This window comes from Pseudorasbora parva, chromosome 14, assembly GCF_024679245.1.
Source record: "Pseudorasbora parva isolate DD20220531a chromosome 14, ASM2467924v1, whole genome shotgun sequence".
Taxonomy (NCBI): domain Eukaryota; kingdom Metazoa; phylum Chordata; class Actinopteri; order Cypriniformes; family Gobionidae; genus Pseudorasbora; species Pseudorasbora parva.
This window is the reverse complement of record NC_090185.1, coordinates 39,057,082-39,082,710: the sequence shown is the minus strand read 5'-3', so window position 1 is coordinate 39,082,710 and position 25,629 is coordinate 39,057,082. Positions and strand designations below refer to the sequence as shown.

The 25,629-nt window shown below is 38.5% G+C and overlaps 1 protein-coding gene across 2 annotated transcripts in view; it reads left to right on the top strand.

The window, feature by feature from the left end:
* ttc14 (tetratricopeptide repeat domain 14) overlaps positions 1 to 25,410 on the top strand; it is a 28,683-nt gene extending 3,273 nt beyond the window's left edge. Inside the window, exons 4-12 of one of the 2 annotated variants that reach the window (XM_067416394.1) lie at positions 5,426 to 5,510; positions 5,600 to 5,729; positions 5,809 to 5,964; positions 6,048 to 6,119; positions 13,566 to 13,685; positions 13,776 to 13,898; positions 17,721 to 17,838; positions 20,335 to 20,441; positions 24,446 to 25,410. In XM_067416394.1, coding sequence (XP_067272495.1) covers positions 5,426 to 5,510; positions 5,600 to 5,729; positions 5,809 to 5,964; positions 6,048 to 6,119; positions 13,566 to 13,685; positions 13,776 to 13,898; positions 17,721 to 17,838; positions 20,335 to 20,441; positions 24,446 to 25,106 — 1,572 coding nt within the window. In that variant the 3' untranslated portion in view covers positions 25,107 to 25,410. The remainder of the gene's footprint in view (positions 1 to 5,425; positions 5,511 to 5,599; positions 5,730 to 5,808; positions 5,965 to 6,047; positions 6,120 to 13,565; positions 13,686 to 13,775; positions 13,899 to 17,720; positions 17,839 to 20,334; positions 20,442 to 24,445) is intronic. The other variant, XM_067416395.1, reaches the window with a different exon arrangement.
* The last annotated feature ends 219 nt before the right edge of the window (positions 25,411 to 25,629 follow it).

Genomic DNA, 25,629 nt, shown 5'->3' with positions numbered 1-25,629 from the left:
TATTTTTTATTGTATATTTGTATAATGACTATGGAAACTTGTTTCCACCATGGAATAAAAAAAAGTAAAATGATATTGACTTTTTATCTCACAACTGACTTTATACTATTACGAGTTTATACTTCAAACAGGGACGAGTGATTATCTTATCATTTACAATATACCAGTAAAAATTCTCCCCACGATGAGGTTTTGTCTTCCCGCTATAATAACGATAAAGCCTAGTTGATGACGCGAGCCATTCGCAGCCCAGGTGTAGAGCGAAAACAACCATGGCTGAAGCTGCGGAGGAGTTAATCACTAAAAGAGGAGCTGCCTCTACAAACTGGAACCTGTACACACCAGGGCTCGACATTAACGCTTGTCCGGGACAAGTGAAAAATAATTTTACTTGCCCGACGGACAGGAGCCTGATTAAAACAAAAAATAACTAGCAAATCACCAAAATGCACGGATGATTGTGTAATAATTTAGTGTAAGTGGCGATTGATAGTGGTGGATAATAATATATAATGAACTGACGATAACATGGTCGTGCTGTTGATGCTCGTGCAGCCTCTCAAGGAGAAATTACAACGCTAGAGCGTTTAAGCTGTTTCCTGAAAACCATCATGAGTCTCACGACTGAAAATGACACTGCTTTCATATGACAGTTTCATAAACAATTAACATTCACTTACATTAACATTCACTAAGTCACTTACATTTTAGATGCAACATTGAGTGCTTTTGTTCGATTTCAGCAGCGAAAATCGTTCACACACAGCAACACCGTAACGCGTCTCACAGCAACCAGTGTGTTACTGAACGATTCAGTGTTTGAATGAATCGTTTGAATGAACGACTCAATGACTCACTCATTAAGACGGCCACCTGCTGCCACCTACTGGAGGTTTAGTTTCATGTTTAAACATACTTTCCAACATTTCTTATTTGTCTATTCAAAACTACAAATCTCAAAACATTATTTAATGCAGTTGTAATTTTTCAGCGTAAATTGTTTAATTTTATTGTTAACAGCCCTTATAGTGTCTTAATTTAATTTAATGTATTGATCAAAATTTAACAATATAAAATTAAACCAGAAGCAGAGCCTATTTAATAAGATTAGGGGGGAAATGGCCTTTATAAAAGGTAAAAATTTCACAAATTTGAAATGATTCAATAAAAAAAAATTAAAAATTCACAAATATGCAGATTTAAATATGTCAAAGCTGATTGAACACTGGTGAGAATATTGCTTCAGCATAAATTATAGTTACAACACACACACACACAGAAAATAAAAAAAAATCGAACTTTTTTCCGGACAAGCAAATTTTTTATTCGGACAAGTGAATGAACGATTTACTTGTCCGAAGGACAAACACATGAACATGCTTAATGTCAAGCCCTGCACACATATGTATTTTCACTCGCTGAGCACTTGAGATTCACTCTTCCTCAAGAGATCCGTAAAGCACACTATTTCAGTTCACCTCAATGAATGCCCAGTGTATTTGATGCTGACGTATTTGTATTTTTTAAAGTGAACTAATCCTTCAAGCTGATTCTGACTGACTGACAAGCTCTTCTGATTGGCCATTCCATTCACGTGCTCAACAGATATGATTGTGATTGGCTACAACGTTCAACGCTAGTAAAAATGCGCTGTAAATAGAAACCTTTTTCGCTCGGAGTGCTTGGACAAATGAAAACATTTGAAAGCAGCGTCCTCAATAAGCAGGTAGTTTAAGATATTTTATATTTAGTCCGAGAGCGTATCCAAATGTATGCACACTATACTGTCCATGTCCAGAAAGGGAATAAAAACATCATCAGAGTAGTCCATATGAGACATCAGTGGGTTAATTAGAGTCTCTTGAAGCATTGAAAATACATTTGGGTCCAAAAATAACAAAAACTACTTTTTATTCAGCATTGTCTTCCTCAAATAAATATTGAAACGGTCATGAATCAGCCTATTGATTCATGATTCTGTTAGGGGTTAACAGCTTATGACCCAGGACCAGTAGTGAAGAAATGAAGACAGAGTCAGGATTGCAATTAATTAAAAGAAATATTTACTTAGAATAGTTTGCAGTTTCAAAAGCAGAAGCCAGCTTCAGGTCTCACAAGGAGTTCGTAGGCCGCGCTCCCTCTCTCACCGGCTCGTTGCCTCGCCCTATCGTCTATCGTACATACAATTGTCCCAACAGTTATACCGTTTTCAAGGTCTTATCCACGTCATTACTGCGATGTGGATGGTTCTGATTGGCTCAGAGACAATGCACAGTCATGGTAAATTTCCACTCGAGTCAGTTAATCTGATGCACGTTTCCACTGACGTGTCACTTGTTAACGCTTTCACCCCAGAATTAGGCCCGTAGTAACCCTTCCAGATCTGGAGCAGGCGCCAGCTTGCCCAGAACAACAAGTCCACCCATCTCTTTGGGTGCCCATTGTACACCATTCTCAACACTGATCTGCTACACAGAATACTGCGCACATACACAGATACACAGTCTCTCCAAGGTTGGAGCTGATTAAGCTCCAGTTCTAACCAGTTCTAAACAAAAACATACTGATAACATGTGCTTTCTTTCAGTGAGAGGGACAATATTCATCTTGACTTTTTAGTGTTTCAGTAAAAGGAAATATAAAATGAATAAAACATAATAAATTAAATGAAAGACGAATCCATATTTCATCTCTGGAAGCCGGGCTAAGTGAGCAAACGCTGATACTGCACTCCTGACATGTTAGGGGTGTGTGATACATCCAAAATCAAAACACACGACCTTGTTGCCAGTGTTTAGTGACACATCACACATCTCTAGGCCAGACCCTCAGTCACTCCTCAGAGACCAAATATACACTTTAGAAAACAAGAAACTAAAACAAAATAACTGGATAGAATCATTATAATGATATAGGTAATATAGGAAGATAAATATTAATTAAGGTTTTGATTATGAAGTTAATTAGGATATAAATATATACAGGTATATTGAAGCGGCAGTGGATTTCAGAATCCCCCCCTTCAATTCGGATCGCCAATGTCACGTGAGTTCAGCAGTTTGTCGCGCGATCCGAATCATGAATCACTGACTAGCAACTATGCTGGAGAATGCTGGCACCATCAACTTTTCTTTTTATTACCAACTGGTATGTTTAACAACCCTACTCTCAGTTGTGAGAAGAAAAGTCAGAATTGTGAGAACTTGGTTATGAGTTGATATCGACTTTTCTCTCAAAAAATTGATACACTTGCAATTCTGACCTTTTTCCTCAGAAATATGGGATATAAAAACTTGTATAACTTCAGAATTGTGAGAGAAAGTCTCAGTTGCCTTTTTTTTTATTCTGTGGTTGAAACAATTTTCCATATGATTAAGATAGACATGTGCCGATTTTCGATAATGCGATTTATCACGATAATGAATATGCACGATATTGTTATCGTGGGCACTTTAAAATATCGTAAATAATAATTTATTAACAAATTATAATTTTTTTTATAATGCACTCAAGAATACTTTGCCCATCAACCGTATAAATGCTCAACACTGCTGCTGTATGCTGCGTCAAAGGGACACGCGCTCAGATATAAACAAGCCCAACGTGCGTCTGCACAGGACTGAACCATAGGGACTGAACCGGGGAAGGAGACTCGCTGCTGAAGTGCCGCTCAGTGACAGCAGAGGGCGCTGATGAACTGCAGAATGCAGCCGGTTACCCCGGAAACCAGCAAACAAACAAAAAACGCTTGTAGTTTTTAAAACAGCCATTCGTTTTTGTAATCTCAATGTTGTTCATCACAGCACCAAATACTTAATACTTAAAGACTTATTAGGCTATTTATTTTCAAACTTAGACATTTTTATGTTTTATATGTTCTGGACTACAACATGCCCTAATAATTAGAACTGTTCTGATTATTTGTTATTGTTCAGTAAAACTTTGAGATACGACTTCATTAGTTAACATGTTAATTCATTATTACCGTATTTTCCGGACTATAAGTCGCACTTTTTTTCATAGTTTGGCTGGTCCTGCGACTTATAGTCAGGTGCGACTTATATATCAAATTTAATTCATACTGACTGACAAGAATAAACATATAGCCGCGAGAATGCGCTCTATGCTGCTCCTGTAGCCTAATATTTGCTTATAGACAACAACTTAGAAAGACTGAACACAAACAAAATGCCCCCATAAAGAAAATGTTATTCTGCAAAACACAAACGCATGTTGTAAAATATGCAGCGGAGAACGATTCTCACAGCGTTCGTCTCGCGCGGCAGAGCCTCTCCCGGCAGAGAGTTCAATCGTCTGTGGACTCGTTCCTTCAGCTCTGGCCATCTTGCGTATACAGTCCGCAAGTAGATTTCTTTTTCTTCTTCATCACAGTTAAAGTAACCTCTGCTTTTCGCCAGTCCCTTACAAGTTTCTCACTCACTTCAAACTTTCTTTCTTCTGCTCGGGTTATGCAGTGAAGCGGGCACGAGCGAGTGCACGCGAGCAAGTGCTCGCATGCGCGCGCGGGTGCTCGCGTGCTCGCGGCTCCAGCTCTGCCCTAATGCGACTTATAGTCCAGTGCGACTTATATATGTTTTTTTCCGCGTCATGATGCATTTTTTGACTGATGCGACTTATACTCCGGAGCGACTTATAGTCCGGAAAATACGGTACCAAACTGACAATGAAAAATACTTATAAAGAATTAATCATTCTATGTTAATTTCTTAGTTACTGTTTAATAACATTAAAATCAAAATAACTTTTTTTAATGGACCTAAGATAAAACTAACAATGATCAGTATTTCTTAACTAACATTAACAAAAACATTATACTTTCTGTACCAAATGTAGCTATTGCTCAGTCTTAGTTAATACATAAACTAATGAGACCTTATTGTAATGTGTAAGCCTACCTGTTGTTCTTTATAGCCTAATTCTTTTGCACTTTAATCTGTTTGAAAATTGTACTTTTACAGCTCTGAAAAATATCAGGAGACCACTTAACATTGATTTCTCAATGAGGGGTCTCTTAATTTTTTTCCCAGAGCTGTATATATTTTTGGTGCATTATTGTATTTAAACATTCAGTTATTTTTGTTCTTACAAAAATAGTTCTTAAAGCTGTTATGCTATGGCAACACTTTTTTTTTGCAACTTATTTCAATATCGTGATAATATCGAATACCGTGATAAAACTTCATCAATTAATCGCAACATGAAAAATTGATATCGGCACATGCCTAGATTAAGATCAAGATGTAAGGAAAATGTTAATATTTTTAAACTTTTGCTGAAAATGGTGTTAAAGTTCTTCAAACTCATATGAAACCAACATAAGAAATTAGCACAACATATATATCTTATTTAGTTGCAGTTTGTCAGTCAAATGTGATTCTAAAAGTAAATGTTATCTTTTCAAAAGGCCCTCTGTCCAATAAGAAATGTACCTTCGACTGGAAATCATGACGATCCCCTGTCTTATTACCAAATTGGGGATTTAATCAGAGGTATGATGTTTTTTATTTTTACTCGAAAGCCAGTGAATGAAAATATAAAATGATTATTAGATGGGATAAAGTGTTGTTTTATGCCACAGCTGGGGTGAAGGACATTGACCGCTACCACGAGAAGCTGACCCTGTCACTGTATTCATCTTCTCTGGCTCCTCACTTGAGTAAAGTAAAGCTGGGTGTCATAAGCAAAGAAGATCTTCCTCTTCATTACATGTACGTTCAATTAAGAAAACCAACATTTACGCGTTTATCTCAGACTTCCTGATGTTTATTGCCTCTTCCACTCTTTCAGCCGGGGTGAAAAAGTGGCCATGGATAGCAGCGAGACTTATGAGAAGCTTTTGGACAGTGCTCTTGGTTTGTCCAACCCCTTAAATGTGGACTACCTCCTGGAAAAGCTGGGAATAAGTGGTGCACAAACTCCTTCGCTAATGAGGGGATTACAGAGGTATATACCATCTTATACACCTCCATTCATTCCCAGTTTTATTTGTGCTTTCTCAGTTAAACAGATGTTTTTAATGTATACAGCAAGCGCTTCAAAGAAGAGGATTTTGCCACAACTATCCGGAAGAAGCAGTCTGTGTCCTGGGCCTTGAAATGGTTTGTTCTTACCAAATTTTTGAGACTGTCCTCACTGTAGTGCGATGACGTACTGCATTAAAGCCGCATGATTTTCATTTTCCAGCGCAGTTGATTCTTAAGATTGCATTACTCACATCAATCTCAGTGCTGATCGTCTACACAGATACTAACCCCTAAACTACCCTACAGCCTAACCTTAAACTGGTTTAGAGGGAAAAGTGCCCACTATGTATTGGATTTAATCCTGTTCATCATCACACAAGATGCTGCTATATATATATATATATATATATAAACTCAGCAAAAAAAGAAACGTCCTCTGACTTTCAACTGTTTTTACTTTCAGTAAACTTAATGTGTGTAAATATTTGTATGAACACTAAAAGAGTCAACACCATAAGACATAAACTAAAAATGTTTTACAGACATGTGACTAACAGAAATAGAATAATGTGCCCCTGAATGAAGGGAGGCTCAAAATCAAAAGTACCAGTCAGTATCTGGTGTGGCCACCAGCTGCTTGAAGTACTGCAGTGCATCTCCTCCTCATGGACTGGACCAGATTTGTCAGTTCTTGTTGTGAGATGTTACCCCACTCTTCCACCAAGGCACTTGCAAGTTCCTGGACATTTCTGAGGGGAATGGCCCTAGCCCTCACCCTGCGATCCAACAGGTCCCAGACGTGCTCAATGGGATTGAGATCCGGGCTCTTCGCTGGCCATGGCAGAACACTGACATTGCTGTCATGCAGAAACTCATGCACAGAATGAGCAGTATGGCTGGTGGCATTGTCCTGCTGGAGGATCATGTCCGGATGAGCATGCATAAAGGGTACCACATGAGGGAGGAGGATGTCTTCCCTGTACCGCAAGGCATTGAGATTGCCTGCAATGATAACAAGCTCAGTCCGATGGTGATGTGATATACCGCCCCAGACCATGACGGACCCCCCACCTCCAAATCGATCCCGCTCCAGAGTACAGGCCTCGGTGTAACGCTCATTCCTTCGACGATAAACACGAATCCGTCCATCACCCCTGGTGAGACAAAACCGTGACTCATCAGTGAAGAGCACTTTTTGCCACTCCTGTCTGGTCCAGCGAAGGTGGGTTTGTGCCCATAGGCGGCGTTGTTGCTGGTGATGTCTGGTAAGGACCTGCCTTACAACAGGCCTACAAGCCGTCAGTCCAGCCTCTCTCAGCCTATTAAGGACAGTCTGAGCACTGATGGAGGGATTGTGTGTTCCTGGTGTGACTCGGGCAGTTGTTGTGGCCATCCTGTACCTGTCACGCAGGTGTGATATTCGGATGTACCGATCCTGTGCAGGTGTTGTTACACATGGTCTTCCACTGCGAGGATGATCAGCTGTCCTTCCGGTCTCCCTGTAGCGCTGTCTTAGGCGTCTCACAGTGCGGACATGGCAATTTATTGCCCTAGCCACATCAGCAGTCCTCATGCCTCCCTGCAGCATGCCTAATGCACGTTCACGCAGATGAGCAGGGACCCTGGGCATCTTTCTTTGGGTGTTTTTCACAGTCAGTAGACAAGTCTCTTTAGTGTCCTGCGTTTTTAGAACTGTGACCCTAAATGCCTACTCTCTGTAAGCTGTTAAGGTCTTAACGACCATTCCACAGGTGCATGTTAATTAATTGATTATGGTTAATTGAACATGCATGGAAAACATTGTTTAAACCCTTTACAATGAAAATCTGTAAAGTTATTTGGATTTTTACCACATTATTGTTGAAATACACAGTCCTGAAAAAGGGACGTTTCTTTTTTTGCTGAGTTTATATATATATATATATCTATATATCTATATCTATATCTCTCTCTCTCTCTCTCTCTCTCTCTATATATATATATATATATATATATATATATCTATATATCTCTATATATATATATATATATCCCATTAAATGAACACAATATCTGTCTATTATTATTATTATTTAAAAATGCAGTTCAAATGTTTTGCCAGGGGTTAAACTTTACAGATATCAAAATGAAGAAAAGTCTTACATTTATCATCATCATCGCTTTACAAGTAACTTGAGTTATGTAATCTGATTACTTATGCAACAAACTTGCAGAAGTTTATTGAAACAATCAATCCAAAGCGATGGTCAAAAAATACAGGCTAGGGTTGATGGAAAGTAGTCCAGTAAATGTGATATTTATTAAAGGGGTGCTTCAGCGCTGGGAAGATGAATCTGTATTTAAACTGGGTCATTATTGTAGTAGAAATGTGAAATTATTTTTGAATTTGGTGCTTTCTAGACTGAGAAAAGAACCAATGTGTGGGTTGAAAACATGTGGAAATAGCTCCTCTGCTGGCTGTAGTCTTTAGCCTCTGGCCAAAAAATACTCTGACGCAAACTGACGATATTTGCGTCATCAGATTAATTTTTCCAGAAATAAAATGCATAAATCTCTTGTCTCAGGGGGATATGAGGGGGGAGCGCAATCATTTGAATATACTCCTGGGTTTCTACTGATACAGAGCCATTTGATAATCACTGAAGTAACCCTTTAAGTCGATACAATGGTCATAAGACAACATCCCAATGTAAAAAACGCTTCGTATTGCAAACTGTAAACCCATATTTTTAAACCCAAGTTAGCAAAACTCAAAAAAATGTACGTAATCAGTTGCCTCACATTTTTAAAGATAAATAGGGCTGTGTTGAAAAAATCGATTCACCAATTCTGAATCAATTTTCATATTACTTTCTAAAGATCGATCCGTAACTCGTAATAGGCCTACATTGAATTTTAATTTGCCTCGTCATTGAATTCATGCATGCGCGCGAGGTGGAAGGACATTAACACAACGAACATGGCAGCTTTGAAAACTCCAGAAACGGCACGGACAGAGAATACTGGCTGGCGTTTTCAAAGAGAGCGCCGGGTTTTCAGAACGCCTGGAGCGCACCGAGGCGCTGAGCGAGTATTTCACACTCACGCGCTGAGCGCTCAGCGTTTTTTACTAGTCGCCGAGAGTTGAAGCATGTTCAACTTTGAGTAAAACGCAGCGCTCATCACTGTCACTCTTCACCCAGCCGTCCAATCACAGTGGAGGAGGGGCGGGATAAATACAACACAGACCAACCGCCACATTCTGCGTGTCGTCATCAGATGTACAACAAGCAATAATAACGAAACAAAATGATTTAAAACAAATGCCAGAGCAAATACTTTACATTGTATCTGCCATTTTATATAGAATCAATACAGGAATAAACTACCTGTGAAATTAAAATGACCTCCGCGGATTTTCCGTATCATAACAACAAGCAAGTCTCAACTGAGGGAAAAAAACGCTGCCTGCCAAAACGCTCTCAAGCGCTCCCAGTGAGGAGTTTTCAGCTGGCTAAAAACGCTTTGGTGGACACACGGCCTAACGTTATACCGCCGTCACCGTGCTGAAGAACACAGCCGTTCTCACTGCAGCGCGCTCTTACTGCCAAGGAAGTTGTGATGGCTGCGTTGTCATGACGGCGTGCGACAGCACAGCTCTGGAAGGGGGATTGTTCTTTACAACCATCAATACTCCATTAATTTGCAATTGAATGTCTATAATAATAGTATCAATGTTATCTACAGTCTTGTAATTCAGGTAACAGCTGGAAAAAAATGCTTTCTTCAAAAACACTTATCTAAATCTCGAAGATCGGATCGGATCGAATTAAATAATGATAATCGATTCAAGATCTTGAGAATCGGAATCGAATCGATTCTTGAAATCTGAATAGAAACCCAGCCCTAAAGTTAAGACGTAAAGTTTAAGTAAACAGAACTTGCTGATTTTTATTTTATTTTAATTGCTCTGAACGTCATGTGTATTTAACTTAAAAATATGTAATCTAAATTTTTAGTAGTGGAAACTTGACTAGCTTTAACTAGCTAATTCAATAAATGCCACCTTGCTAATTGGTTACACAATGCTTTGGTAGCATTAGCATAGCATAGCACTTGCTGAATGTGGACCACAATATAATACCTTTCACATTAATCTGCTCTCAAACTGAGCTCTCGCTCCACTCGTCACATGATGGAAACCCAAACCCAACATGATAGAAACTCTTCTGAACTAGCATAACAAAACATTAAACACGACTAAATCTCCACCTTCACACTAATCTGGCACACCTTTGAGTGGCATGGCAAAGCATGCTGGGAAATGGAAATCCCAGCCCAGTTTCAGTTCAATTTAAGTTTGTCTAAATTAAAAAAAACAAGTTCATAACTCAAAACAATGAAACAATTCAGATTACTTAAAATGTGTCAGTTTTTAGAACTCAAAAGAAAAAGTTATCAATGCTCATAAAATTTAATTTGATTGAACTCATTTGTTTAATTTGAGTTGGCTCTACTCAAACTGATTCGTTATTTTGAGCGTTAGGGTTTACAGTGCCAGTAAAACTGCCAGTACTACGCAATGTGTTAGAGGAGAGCCTGGCTCTTGAAGTTTTATTATTGGGAGATATGAGAGTCTATTGCTTTACCATTGGAGAAAGCGTAACGGCTAACTTGCTCACATGCGCCTTGATAACCAATCACATTACAGCCTTAACGTCATTATCCCTATTTGGACGGTAGTTGTTTCTCGTGGGGTCGTAAGGGATCTTCATCATTTACAGCGGCTAGTCTGTGATTTTATTGCCGTCTGAATCCAGAACATCAGTGTTTTTCCCAGACCGAATTACCTCCTGTTTTTAGACAAACACCAAAGTCGTGTGGTGATTTAATTGCCGTCCGAATCCACATCTCTGAGTTTTCAAGAAGAGATCGCTTCAAAATGAATTATATCCTTTTTGACCACCGTATCGTTGCGCTTCGCTGTAATATGGATGCATTTTAAAGATCCAAAGCCTACACTTTTATTACTGAAATAATGGAAAGTATTTATGAGAATAATCTTTCATCACCGCTCAAAAGAGAAGAAAAACACGTAAACATTTTAAGCAGGAGATTTGAATAATTAATAATTTTGTATTATTAAATTAAATATGATTTTATTCTTATTATTCCAAGCGTATGACAGTCATTCGCCTGAGCATGTGAGCAGTGTTCCCAGGTGCGCAGGATCACTAAACTCGCTCTTCCACCGGGAATAAATCGCCATCCAAATGTACGAGTTTATCACTGAGGTGACTGCAAATGTATTTTAACAGACATCCTCTTGAGACAATTACCGTCCGAATAGGGATAAAGACCGTCACACAACTCTAAATGAAATTCAATCCCTGACTGTTTTCAGGTGCTGTAGAAATGAAAGAGAAGTGCTGTAAATTGAATCATACCCGTTGCATTCTTGACTTATCTTATTAAATTAAAAAAAAAAAAAAAATTGGTGTAAACTCTAAAAACAGATCAATCCAAACTTGTTTTTTCACAAACTTGGAAATTTAATGCATTACTTTTAAATTTACAACAAAATACAGATAAGTATGTGCTGGAGTGTCGAAATCGTTCGAATGAGGTTGGAAATCAAACCACTTTTTTTCTTTGTTTCTTTTTTTTACCCACGGCCAGTGTCGTGCAATTTCTTCCAACCTGTAATACATTATAGATTACTTGTGACTGTTATTTAAAAGTAATTCTTTACATTACAATAGTACTGTCTCTGAATTGTAATGCGTTACATTACTCCTGTATTACTTTTGAGTTACTTTCACCAAAATAACTACAGAAGTAGAACTATGCAATCTAAAATGACGAAATGTAGGCGACTACAGAGCATTTTACATCCAGTAGAAGGCGATATGATGAAGCTTAATGGCTGTGGGCTTTCCAGGCTACTAACAATATTAAGACTCAAGACAATGCAAGAAAGGATGACACAGAATCAAAAACAATCAAAGTTTGTTAAAGGTATGGTAGAGAAGTGATTATCTGGCAATATCTGGGAACAGCGTGGGTTTATTCATATTAGATACAACAGAACTGCATAAACTGTAAAGCCATGACAAGCTTCACATTTGTTCTTTTCTTATTAGCCATTATTTTATTTTATTTGAATTCAAGAGGTTCACAACACACAAACGTCATTGCAAGATGTTTTTTCCCTCTTACATAGCTAGTGCTATGTCGTGATATCAATAGTTCTGTCGGTTTTAGAAAAGGCTGCATTTGACTATTGTTCTTCTTGTCCTTATCTCTGACAAACTCGAAGTAATACGCATACGTCTATCTCACGAATGTACAGTCTTTTCTGTCTTCTTAACCCATTAATCCTTGTTTATAGCCTACTTTCGTTTGGCTCCGTAGCGCAAGCCTTCACTGAATTCGCACGTGCCTCGTCCGTTTGGGCAGTTATATGTTATAAGTAAGGGATGATGTCGACCCAGCCGGTTGTTATCGCAGAATAAACCCCGACAGAGTGATCAGGACCCCGACGCGAAGCGGAGCATCACTCTGAAGGGGTTTATTCTGCGATAACAACCGGCTGGGTGGACATTATCCCGCTTATTACACGGCTACTAGTCTCAGATAAATAATTATTAGACACAAAATATTGTCTTGAGATTAAATATTTTATTAGCTCTTACGCAAAGCAGACAAATACAATCTGAGTTATATTTAAAAAGTCCAGGCTAACGTTAATCCCAGCAGTAGTTGTAGTTGTGTTTGAAGCCCATAAAAAATGCAGCTGTCCGTCAAATAACGTGCTCCACACGGCTCCGATGGGTTAATAGAGCCTTCTGATTCGAATCGATGCGTTTGTGTAAGAAAAATATCTATATTAAAAACGTTATAAAGGAAACCTGCCTTGAAGTCTTTCATTGTAACCCACGGCTGTTTAAGCCACAAGATGGCGCCAGCGTTAAGCACAGAAGTAGTGCCGGTCAAGATAACTCGTAGTACCCGGATGAGCGGGTGTTATCTGGAAATAACATACCGCTGGAATGCGCGATTGACCAATCAGAATCAAGTATTTCACAGAGCCGTGTAATAAGATTAGTTAATGTATGTAACTAACAGTGAGAAACACATTTGTTACAACATTTACATCATTTGGTCAGCTAAAAAAAATAGTTTGTTCATGTTACTTACCAGTTCATTAACTAATATTAACAATTATAACTTTTAATTTAAAAAATATATATATTTGTGAATGATGACATTAACAAAGTCTTATAAATGCTGTTTAATTATTGCTCATTGTTAGTTTAACTAATGAAACCTTATTTTAAAGTGTTACCATTTTGAAATGAGATGTGTGCTCAGTATGTTATTGCTTTTTTACTTGATGGTTACACCACATGACTTTTTAGAGTTGTGTTTCTGGGTTAATGTTTCTTGAAAATCCTATGAAAGTTGGAAACGAACATGAATACAAATAGTATTTTCTAAGACTTTTTAAAAGGTTTTTCTCTTATTTGTCATTTACCCATTTACTACATATTTCACTGAGTAAACAAATGCTGACCGTATCTTTTCTTCAAATCATTATAGTGTTAAAACTGGTGTTGACCATTTCAAGTCGGGTCGCCACGTAGACGCGATGAATGAGTACAACAAGGCCTTAGAGATCGACACCAACAATGTGGAGGCGCTCGTGGCACGTGGAGCTCTGTAAGTCACATCACTATATTTTCATGTCATTTTTGCTGTTATTGTGGCTCGTGTGACATATATACTAAAGCTGTTTTTATTTTATTGTAGATATGCAACCAAAGGAAGCTTGATAAAAGCCATCGATGACTTTGAACTGGCGTTGGAGAGCTGTCCTACGCACAGGAATGCTAAAAAATACCTCTGCCAGACGCTAGTGGAAAGAGGAGGACAGTATGTCATCACAAACTGTTACATTAATTATCGCTTTAAGGGGTTAGTTCACCCAAAAATGAAATGTCTGTCATTATCTCCTCCCCCTAATGTCATTCCACACCCGTAAGACCTCCGTTCATCTTCACACACAGATATTTTCCGTCGGACGCTGATGACGCTGGCCAGGTGCAAACTAATAACAAAAACTACGACTTTATTCAGCATTGTCTTCTCTTACGGGCTTGTTTTCAATCCTAAAATAAAGTTTATAACGGTTATGAATCAGCGTATTGATTCCTGATTCGGATCGCGTGTCAAACTGCTGAAATCACGTGACATTGGCGATCAATTCGCTGATTCATAACCGTTTGAATCTTTATTTGAGGATTGAAAACAAACCCAGAAGAGAAGACAATGCTGAATAAAGTCGTAGTTTTTGTTATTTTTGGACCCAAATGTATTTTGGATGCTTCAAGAGACTCTAATTAACCCACTGATGTCTCATATGGACTACTGTGATGATGTTTTTATTCCCTTTCTGGACATGGACAGTATAGTGTGCATACACTTGCATACGCTCTCGGACTAAATATAAAATATCTTAAACTGTGTGTGAAGATGAACGGAGGTCTTACGGGTGTGGAGTGACATTAGGGAGAGGAGTTAATGAAAGAAATTTCATTTTTGGGTGAACTAACCCTTTAAGACTATGCTGTCAGGCATATAACCACATTTATTTTATGCCCTCGAGACGTCACATAAATGTATTGAATTGTTCATTGACCCGTAGGATCTCCATGCATTCCTTCCCTGAGAGGCAGGTGATTCACCTCAGACAAGATCCCACCTGTCTAAGGCGTAACTTTTACCGCATTTACATGCCCAACACAATTAAAGCGATTACACCGGTTTCATTATTGTTCCAAACAAAAGACGACATGCTCTAGAAGGTGAACGTCTATTCAGAATATTTCCCGCACAGGTGTCACGTTTGTTTTTGTTTTCACTGTTAACGTCTGCAAGTACCGGAGATGCTCGTTCATTCCATCTGTTGTATAATAAACCTTGCAATGAAATTGCAGACATAGAGCCTTTAATGTAGCTTTATAGCATTACACAATAAAAAATTGTAGTATTGCTTTTACAATTACACCTATTCTGTGTCCCAAATCGCTTCCTTGTACTATGTACTCGTTTTTTGTTTTCGTCGAAATGGTACGTACTTTTGAGTGTGTAGCAGAAGAGTATGCAAGCTTTGGGACTACTTCGTCATCTTTAACGGACTCTGTTGCTTAGTTACGTGCATCCCGTCACCGTTTAACTGCCCTGTCAATCATCACACAGTTCAAATCCTCCTCATTCAGTTTAATCTCCTGCCGTATCGGAGAGAAATGTAGCCGCTCGTTGATCTGCCATTCATGGGTCTTTAATGCAGAGACTCTCCTCGTGTGTTTGCAGTTTAAATATTATTTTGCATTAAAGGGTTAGTTCACCCAAAAATGAAATTTCTTTCATTAACTCCTCTCCCTTATGTCGTTCGACACTCGTAACGGCTGTTTCACACCGCAAGCGTGAGCGGCGCGTGAGCAGCGTGTATTTTTTCCGCCGCCCATGTTAATCAATGAGTGCATTCACACCAGGAGCAGGAGTAGCGTGTGAGCAAGCAGGAACGTCGCGTGAGCAGCACAGTGAAGCGGGGGTTTCGGCGGCGAGCCTATTTTTGCTGCACTGCTGACGCTCAATTAAAGTGAAAGAACACTTTTAAAGGACAAAATAATTATGATTTCACACAAAAAATTCCTAAGAAGCACGTGTGGTGTGTTTTAACAATAATAACTGGAGTATGTCAGAAAAGAAATCGAAGAATAAAAATCCTCTGTAGAAGATTTACCCATTTAAACTTGTTTTAATTATTCAGTTTGGGTGAATGTATTATAAAAAGTAAAGTAAGCTAGCCAGAAAATATGATATAATTTATTTTAGTTTAGTATGTAATACTCCGACAGCTATTGGCTCTTTTATTGTGGGAGCCGCTGCTGTGACGCTGCACCAACGCTTCCAGTGTGAATGCTCTCGCCGTCTGCAGCTGCAGTCACGGTGTAGTTACGCTGAAGCGCTGCTCACGCTTCCGGTGTGAAACAGGCGTAAGACCTCCGTTCATATTCAAACACAGTTTAAGATATTTTATATTTAGTCCAAGAGCGTATGCACACTATACTGTCCATGTCCAGAAAGGGAATAAAAACATCATCACAGTAGTCCATATGAGACATCAGTGGGTTCATTAGAGTCTCTTGAAGCATCAGAAATACATTTGGGTCCAAAAATAACAAAAACTACGACTTTATTCAGCATTGTCTTCTCTTCCTTGGTTTGTTTTCAATCCTCAAATAAAGATTCAAACGGTTATGAATCAGCGGATTGATCAATGATTCGGATCGCCAATTTCACGTGATTTCAGCAGTTTGACACACGATCCGAATCATGAATCAATACGCTGAATCATACCGTTTTTAGGATTGAAAACAAACGCGGATGAGAAGACAATGAAGACAAACTTTATTCAGCATTGTCTTCTCTTCCGGGTTCCTCAAATAAAGATTCAAACGGTTATGAATCAGTGAGTCGATTCATGATTCGCGTGTCAAACTGCTGAAATCACGTGACATTGGCGATCCGAATCCTGAATCAATACGCTGATTCATAACCGTTCGAATCTTTATTTGAGGAAGACAATGCTGAATAAAGTAGTAGTTTTTGTTATTTTTGGACCAAAATGTATTTTCGATGCATACGCTCTCGGACTAAATATAAAATATCTTAAACTGTGTGTGAAGATGAACGACATTAGGGGGAGGAGTTAATGACATTTCATTTTTGGGTGAACTAACCCTTTAAGTTAATGGCCAAACGTGTCATTACAAAAGTTCACAATGCTGCTGCAGGTGAAATATAATGTGGACAACACTGAATAAATATATTTTTGTCAGGTTAAATACTGATAGTTGGTCACTCAAACCCCTTTATCTAAACCTCTCTACTTAACCGTCGGACTCGAACACCCGTCATGTTTGTAGTTTTTTAACACTTGTTATCGGTGTTTGTAGTTCTAATCGAATCCTCGTCCAACTCGCAGTGGGTTGTGGGTAATTACAGCCGTTAAAGTGCCCATCGATCCGCACTTCATATCTGACCTGAAATAGTAAAGCATCCGGGTATCTTTTGAATAATCTTTTGGGACATACTACGATTTGGGACATACTAATTCTATTTTCATACTAACTAGTATGCGAATGTAGCTGCAGGGACAATTTTCTACAATAATGTGCTATAATCCAGTGTTTTTCACTCACAAACGCGGAGGAAAGGATTTCAAAGAGGGTGGGATGTCAAAGAGGGCGGAGCCTCAGAGCCACACCCACCTATTACATCATCACCACGGGCCAATGGGAAATCGAAAGGTGTTTACCAGCTAGTGTGAACTTTTGGAAAGTTTGCTTTGGCAAGCTGTTTCGGACTTTGTTTTTGACCTGATTTTGTTCAAATGACGTCACATGTACGCTCTTCAACTTCACTTGAAGTACATCGAGGTCTTTAATATTTTTAACAAATGAATATTAATGCCCTTGAAGCTAACAAAACAACATACCAGCCACTAATTAACAGAAACACTCGTTAAGTAATTTTTGATACTTACCATAAATGTTTAATAAGCCAAATATCAAAATAGACAGTGTAGCTTGGAAGACTCACTGCATTAATATGGATTTTATAATAATGTTACAATGCATTGAACTCTTCCAAAGATGTTTTGACGGTGATCTGATCTTTTCTGCATAGACTTGAAGAGGAAGAAAAGTTGGTGACCGCTGAGGGTCTTTACAAAAGAGCCATGGTGTTAGATGACACGTTTCAGGAGGCAGCAGACGCTCTGGAGAAACTTCAGATACGCATCCAGGTGAGCTGGATGAACCTGCCTGTCACTAAATGCATCAGGGTTCCTACGCAGTATTCTTACCGCGTTATAGAGCATCTAAAAGGACCTTTGCAAAAAATAAAAAATATACAGACTTTCGTATGCACGCGAGGAAACATTTAACTTGGAGTATAGGACAATGCACACAGAGCCAGCTATTGTGCCATCTGCCCATTTCGTGTCGTGGTTACTCTGCCACCACGCTTTGTTAAAGCAGACCTAAGTTCTGGAAATATGATGTACTGCCCTAACGAAAAGGCAAATTGCAAACAGGATGTGTTAAACTGGACATTAGGCCTTGATATTAGAGGGGCTATCCTAAGGAAAGCCAATTTTTGATCAAATAGATCTCCATCAATTATTGTGCATCGTGCTCTCGTTTTCTCTATAGTAAGATGGCAGCGACACACAAATTAAATGGGTTACAGAAATTTAAATATGATATAAAACTACACAAAACAAAAGAATCCTGTATGCTATGTGTATATATACGTATGTATGTGTGTGTGTATATATATATGAAATAGAAAAAAAAATGAAAAGTTTCTTGAAAGCATGAAAAAGTTTGTATATTTTTGTTTATTTTTAGGGGCTTTGTATGTTGCCACTGAGAAAATAGCACACACAAAAAAACATTCTTTACAGATGACTGCAATAGAGGTCGACCGATTCATCGGATTTGTCGATTAATCGGCACCGATAGCTGATTGGTGGAACAATCGGTTATCGTCAAAAATCAATACCGATAGTTTTTCCATTGCGGGAGCGGCTGAGAAGGCTGCTGTCATTACACAGTAGCCTACGAGAGCTCTGAGAAGGGTCTGCTGGCATTATATAGCACGAGAGGAGCCTCTAGAGGCCAAATAAAAAACTATCACTCTTTACATTAACACCTGAGGACACGTGAGGCTGCGTGCTTCACTGAGCGCCCTGACACATCTGACGTGCGTTTAAAACACAGAAAGGGAAACGGTATGAATACAGAACACATCATTATAAGGTAATTTTTTTTTGGTGACTAGATGCTTTAGCAGAGAAAGAACAGCAGTATGTATGTACTTTACTTTGTCGTCGAGGCTGAGAGGAAATGCTAGCTTTAGCAGTAACATTTACCTCAGGCAGTTAAAGCGCTGTAACCACTAGTGATGTAAGAAACCAGACTGATTGGTCATGCATCTGACAGAAATATAAACACATCAGAAACACATTTGATTTCAATACATATTGTTATTTTGATAAGAAAACCGTCGTGTTCTAAAAAAAGCTAACTTTGGATTTATTTGAAATAACACTTAATATAATACAGTAATCCATTATAATAAATTATATCCAATTTTCCATTTGTAACATTAAGTAAGGTTAATAAATGCTGTAGAAGTATTATTCATTGTTAGTTTTATTTGTTAACCTTTTTTATGCACTATGAACTAACATGAATGATTAAGATACAATTGAATTGCTCAACTATTATTATACGGTGTAAAATGTATATTGCATATCATTCATGTAAGCTAGCTAAATAAGCTAATAAATCCTTGTTAACAAATGGGACTTGCGGTCTGTTACCTGACATTCACTTACATGTTTCTAGGTTATAGCTAAAGAAACATTTATTTGTAATATTTTAATTTATTATTTTCTGTAGATTTTTTTCTGTTAGAACTTGTTATTTTAATATATTCATATTTGCATATGCAATTTAGAATATTTTCATAGTTCAGTACTGTTTTTTTATTTCTTGTAACAAAGTTTAGCACTGTTTTTATTATTACTATTATTTGAATCTAGTGTCTTTTTAAAAACTATCGGTCGATTAATCGGTTATCGGCAAACGTGGGCCAACCTAGCTATCGGTATCGGTAAAATCCACTATCGGTCGACCTCTAGACTGCAATATACCAAGTGTAAAGCTGATAATCTTCAGAGTTTGGAAAAGTGTGGGATTTTGAAATGGAGATGTGTAGGAATCCTGATGTGTGATTGGCTGTCACTGCAAATATTGAATTAGTCAAATAGCTTCAGTATTTCAGGTACATATATATGTCATGCGATAAGACACTGCATTTCCTTTTATTCCGTTATCAAAATCAAACTTGCATGACGTTTATGTGAACTGATGAGTATTGAAGTACTGATGAAGTATTTTTGTTATTTATGTGTCTATCTGATCTTGGACCTGTGAAACCTGACTGATGGGACCTTTAACCCTGATTGCACTGGGTTGACATAAATGCCCAATGTGGACATAACTCCCCCCCCCTCCTCCTTTGGTTTGTATTGTTCCTGTTACTACGGTAAATTAATCTTATGATCATGGCTAAATATAAAATGTTTTCTCGTTTTTTGTCATTTCTTAACATCCTGACGCCGAATGCTTTGCTTTGGTGTGAAAACTGCACATTGTGCTGCACGCATACTTGCTTGATAAATTTCCTGATAATTATTCAAATTTTATACTGTCAATGAACTGCTTTAAAGAAATCGCTAAAATTGAAAGAACAGGAAGCTGCCAAAGAGCAGGAAAGAACTAAGACCGGGGAGACAAGTGCAGAGAAATTGCGTAAAATCCTAAAAGAAGAGAAAAGGTAACATCAACACCATCATATTTATTCACGCCTTTACTCCTGTTAAGCACATATATGGTCACGTACACAATGCAGGAGTTCATTTACCGAAATTCACACCAAGGACAATAACCATACCTATTAAGTTTTATTAGTATTGGTATGAATAATGTGTTAGTAAATGTTGAAATTAAGATGAACGAAGATCAATAAATGCTTGAAGTATTGTTCATTCTTAGTTGACGTTAACTAAAGGTGTTAACTAATAAAGCCTTATTGTAAAGTGTTAGCCAATAGTAAAGTCCACAGTATAACTTTAACAACACAGAGGGACGATATTGTTAGAATTACTTTTAGGATGTTTTTTTTTTCCTTCAGCGGCTGAATTATAAAAACTTTGGCAACCAATCAGAATCTACTCTACTTTTTAAGCAGCACTGGGTAACTTTTGCTCTCGGGGTCCCCCTACAGTTGGGAAAAAATAATGTCCTCAACTACTGTCGTAAGATCTGTCATCCTACAACAGGGGATGCCATCGCGCGTGCATTTGTGGATAACCCTGATAGCCCTGAGTTAGTGATGCGCGGGTCGTCTCATAACCCGCGGACCCCGTATGTCTATGTAATGGTCGCGGGTGCGGGGCGGGTTGTAAAAATATATACAGTGGTGCGGGGCGGGCCAAATAACTTCATAAAAGCGTCCCGCGGGTCGGTGCAGCGCTAACAGTTCCCCTGAACACTGCAGGAGGAGTTCACATGCAGGTGTTCTTCTGGCGGCGCGTGGGAAATGTCTTTATCCCAGGTACAGTCAGTGGCGTATGCTTCAGCATGTCATATGAATATCATTTCATGGGTTTTATTTTTTTCAAACGCCAAATTATCACGATACTCACGTTTCCAAGCCAGCGTCATTATAGTAGTCTATTGGTTATGGTTTTTCAGAATCTATATGATACTTCAGTTCAATGTTTGAGTGGTAGGTAATCACCGTAACAAGCAGGACAGCATCGGTCGGGCACGCCTCCTTCAGCTCACGCCGACGAGCAAACGCTGGTCACATGTTGATCCTCGTCCTGCCTTTAATCCCATCACCTTTCTTGTTTCCTCTTATTGCTTTCCTCCAACAAAACCTTTTCTTTCTTATTTGTCTCTGCTGCTTCAGACATGACTATATTATCCAACAAAGTTGGGCTCGCACGTCCGAATTTAAGGAAGTGTGGGTGTTGGTGGAAGTGACGTATATGCCGTAAAGCAGTCGAATTTTGTAGTTCTTTTTGTTCTCGGGTTACTACCCGAAACCCGAAGTTTAAAAGTACGATTAAAAACGATACAGACCCCATCAGGCTATGGCAGACGTGTCATTCAACCTATTGTAAGTCGATGTATCATCACAAGAGTCTTGAAAAATATATTATGAAGGTTGAGAAGTTACCTAGTGCTGCTTTAAAGAGTGGGCATATAAACATAACATAATATAATCGTGTGTTAATGTGGCTGTTAATATATTTAGCATTATAGTTGTGGGAAATGGATAGACAGATCGTCATTTTGATCATTTTAAAATGTTAAAGCATTTAAATTAGAGTTGGGCAATATACTTGAATATTCACAATATATTTGTTTTTTTTTATCTATTTAAATTTAAGCAACATTTTAAATACTATGATGATTTACTATGATATGATGTCAAAAAGGCCCTGATATTCTCACAACAAAGTTATTTTTGTTTAGTTTTTCCTTTGGTTCTTCGCTTAGACGAGGGTTAAAACGAAGTTCGAAATAAATGCGCAGTGGTTTGCTGTTAGTGAGCATCCGATGCCGCCCACTCTGCGGAGAGCGACGGTTAGATGAATATGTAAATGTGCTGCATGCTTTCCTCTCAATAACAAAATAAACTCACAAAACAGACAGCATTAGAGTTTAGGTTCTCTGCGTGTGTCTGCGTAGCCTAAGTGGGTGGGCAGAAAGCTATGCCATAATCAGAAATAAAATGTGTATATATATATATATATATATATATATATATATATATAACCAAAGTAAGAACTAATATTACAACTAAGAAACAAATGTGTTCTAAGTAGCACAAGTCAGGATTAATCTGAAGTGTGTGTGTTAACCTCCCAGCACATGCAGTGATCAGAAACACTCTTGAGACGGCAGTCATGAGCTGCTCGTGTGAACAGTAAGCATTGCTTAACTGTTTATTTTCATTTCTAATGTGTTTCATTTAAAAGTAGACATGTCAAGCTTTCTATACACATATTTCTCATGTCTGTGAGTTAAGTAGCCTGTTGAGTTCGGTTTATTTATGAGACTTTAAGAGCAATACAAGTGATCGCTCTGGCACCTTCATGTCATGATTATTGTCTGCATTTGCTTATTAAATCCAGACAATTGGCTGATGAAACATTGATTAAAATTAAGGTGCAGTTTATACAAAACTAAATTCACTTTAAAGAAAGGCTTTTTACAAAACAAAACTTAATGATGTGTTCAAAATAAATTCTGACCCACTCTGTCTTCGACATGTTGTGCATCTTATATATAGCCTAGATGAAATTTAAAAATAAAATTATAATATTTAAGCATAAATATGAAACAAAATACAAAGTTTAATGGCTACAGCAGGCACAGTAGTCTGCAGTACACATAAATGTCATGTCTGAGCGGGATTTGAGCGAATGTCATTTTACCGGTGAGCAGTTTATGAGTGGAGCTCGCTGGCATTGAGCCGATTATTCGCTTTGCTCTTTACAGACTCGTTCTCGTTAGAGTGAGCCTGTAAAATGGTCTCGTTAGCACAACCATTCCCCATATTAACAAATGGTTGTGTTTAAATCGGGCTCATAATTACGGTTAATGTGTCGGGCCAGGCTCGGACACGACGTGCACGGGCTCAGGTGGAGTCAGGCTTGATTTTTTTTCTTCTTTTTTGGGGTGGGGCCCGATCTAAGCTCTAGCTAGCATTTTAATAAAGCATAAGGAAAGCATCTGATCATTGCGATGTGGATGTTTGCTCAAGCTCTGCTGTTCGACACCACTAAAGTCTCGTCACGCAGCTTTACCATAAAAGGATCTCGTTTCATCAGAAGTACAATTTAAATTTCAGCTATAAAGCTGCTCTTCAGTGTATTCATATTTTCACTCACGGCCGTCTAATCTTGACCACCTGAACTGGAGAAATGAACCAGAAAAGATTTAAATGTGAAAGTAGGCGGAGCCTCAGAGCCACACCCACCTATTATGTTATTAATCACCACGGACCAATGATGGTACCAATTATAGTCCCGCAGCGTTTCCTGGAAAAGTTTTCCAATTGAACTTCGTTACAGCCTGATTTTGTTCAAAATGGCGTCACATCAGTTCGTTCTTCAATTTCGCTTGAAGTATATTGGGTCCTCTAGAGTAGTTTTACAATCCCATCCTGTTTTTCTAAGCTCAAATATGAGGATTTTTTTTAAACACCTCTGATTTAAACCTTTAACCATACAATATGTAAAAAAAAAATAGATTAAAATATTCAAAAATCACAGTGTTTATATATTTCGTTGACTTATATTTTTATTATCCCAAATGTTTCCAAGAATGTTTAAATCCAGAGAAATAAGCGATTTTAACTATCCGTGCGTCACCTATCAATAACATCATACCCACGTTACCCTCGTGAAAGGGAAAATTCATAACCCCGTAATGGGCACTTTAACATTTTGTTCAGCTGAAATATCGTGAGTCGACTCGTTGCCTTTACTATGACTGGTTTCATTTTAGGTTAATGTTTTCCTTTTTTTTTTTAAAGTCATTTAGCTGCATCATGTATCAAAAGCTCAAAGCATGAACATTATTAAACTATCGCCTAGCCCTGATTTAAAAAGGGTTTGTCACTCTCAAAACTTTGCATTGTGTACGTGACCACTGAACATTATTCTTCCATCAAAACAAGGTAAGAACTCTTTTGTGCTTTACTGTTTTAAATCGCTGTCGATGTCCCATGCAAGTTTCAGTGTGGTGTTTGCTTCCATGTAGAATGAAGAAGAAAAGGAAGCGGTCGACCTCTTCCTCTACGACGTCCTCAGATACGTCTTCAACCACAGGCGACGACTCCCCTTCGACGAGCCGTAAAAAATCGAAGAAGCGGAAACACAAACGGCGACGCTCGTCTCGCGGCAGTAAGAAACACAAGAGGCGAGTGTCGTCGTGTAGCGATAAAACGGCGGAGGACGACTGGTTTCCCGCTCCTGCGAACACCTCCGCCTCCTACATCAACCAGAAACAATCTATAACCAAACTCCTCAGCGAAGGAGAGCAGTCCTGGGGCAAAAGCAGAGGTAGGTTAGAAGAGGCCATCGACAGAAGTCCAGAGAGCGTCAAATACGGGTCTAGACCCGGAGGTCCTGATGGAAACGGGGAGGTTTACGCGACTCACAACACCTCCGAACGGGCCAGAAACAGGAGGGATTCTTCCTCCTCGACCCAATCCGAGTATTCTCACAAATCTGATCGCTACTCTAAGGAATGTTTCTCACGAGGCAGGAATGAGAAGACGGATCGAGCGGAGAGAAATGGTCGCGATCAAGACGACGGACGTAGGTCTTCCGTCGGAAACCTAAAAAAAGAGCTTCCTTCCAATTTGCTGGACATTTTTAGTCAAATCGACAAATTTGAGAAGGAGAAAAAGCAGAAGTAGTCATTCTTTGGGGCTCAAGTCCCATTTCTCTTACCGAACTCTCAGATGTGGTACGAGTAACACTAGTACTAGCTGGTTTGAGCTTCGATTATAGTGATTTGACCGTATGATAGATTGATAAGTTGATCAAATCTGTTTATTTTCATAATTTAAGGTTAGATATATTTGCTTCGGGGGAAGCAGCCTGTGAAAATGAAGAGCAATGGCCAAAATGTGCTGTGCGAATGATGCCTCAGTATTATAAAATGCCTTCAGTGTAATGTCAATGTTCAAATAAACACATGTAATGGCCAAATGCTATTGTGTGGTTTTTGGCTGAATATTAAAGTTTCCTTTGATGTTGTGTGTAAACTTAGCTCAAGTGAATGAAGGTGTCCTGCAAAGTTTTAATTCTGAAAGTGTGCCGTTTATAAAGTGAGAGTCAATTTAAACCGAATCCCAAGCCGCTTCGTTGTGCAGTTACGATGAAACATTAGCATATGTTCTGCATTTGACGTCTTTGCATTTTTATACAGTTCCAACA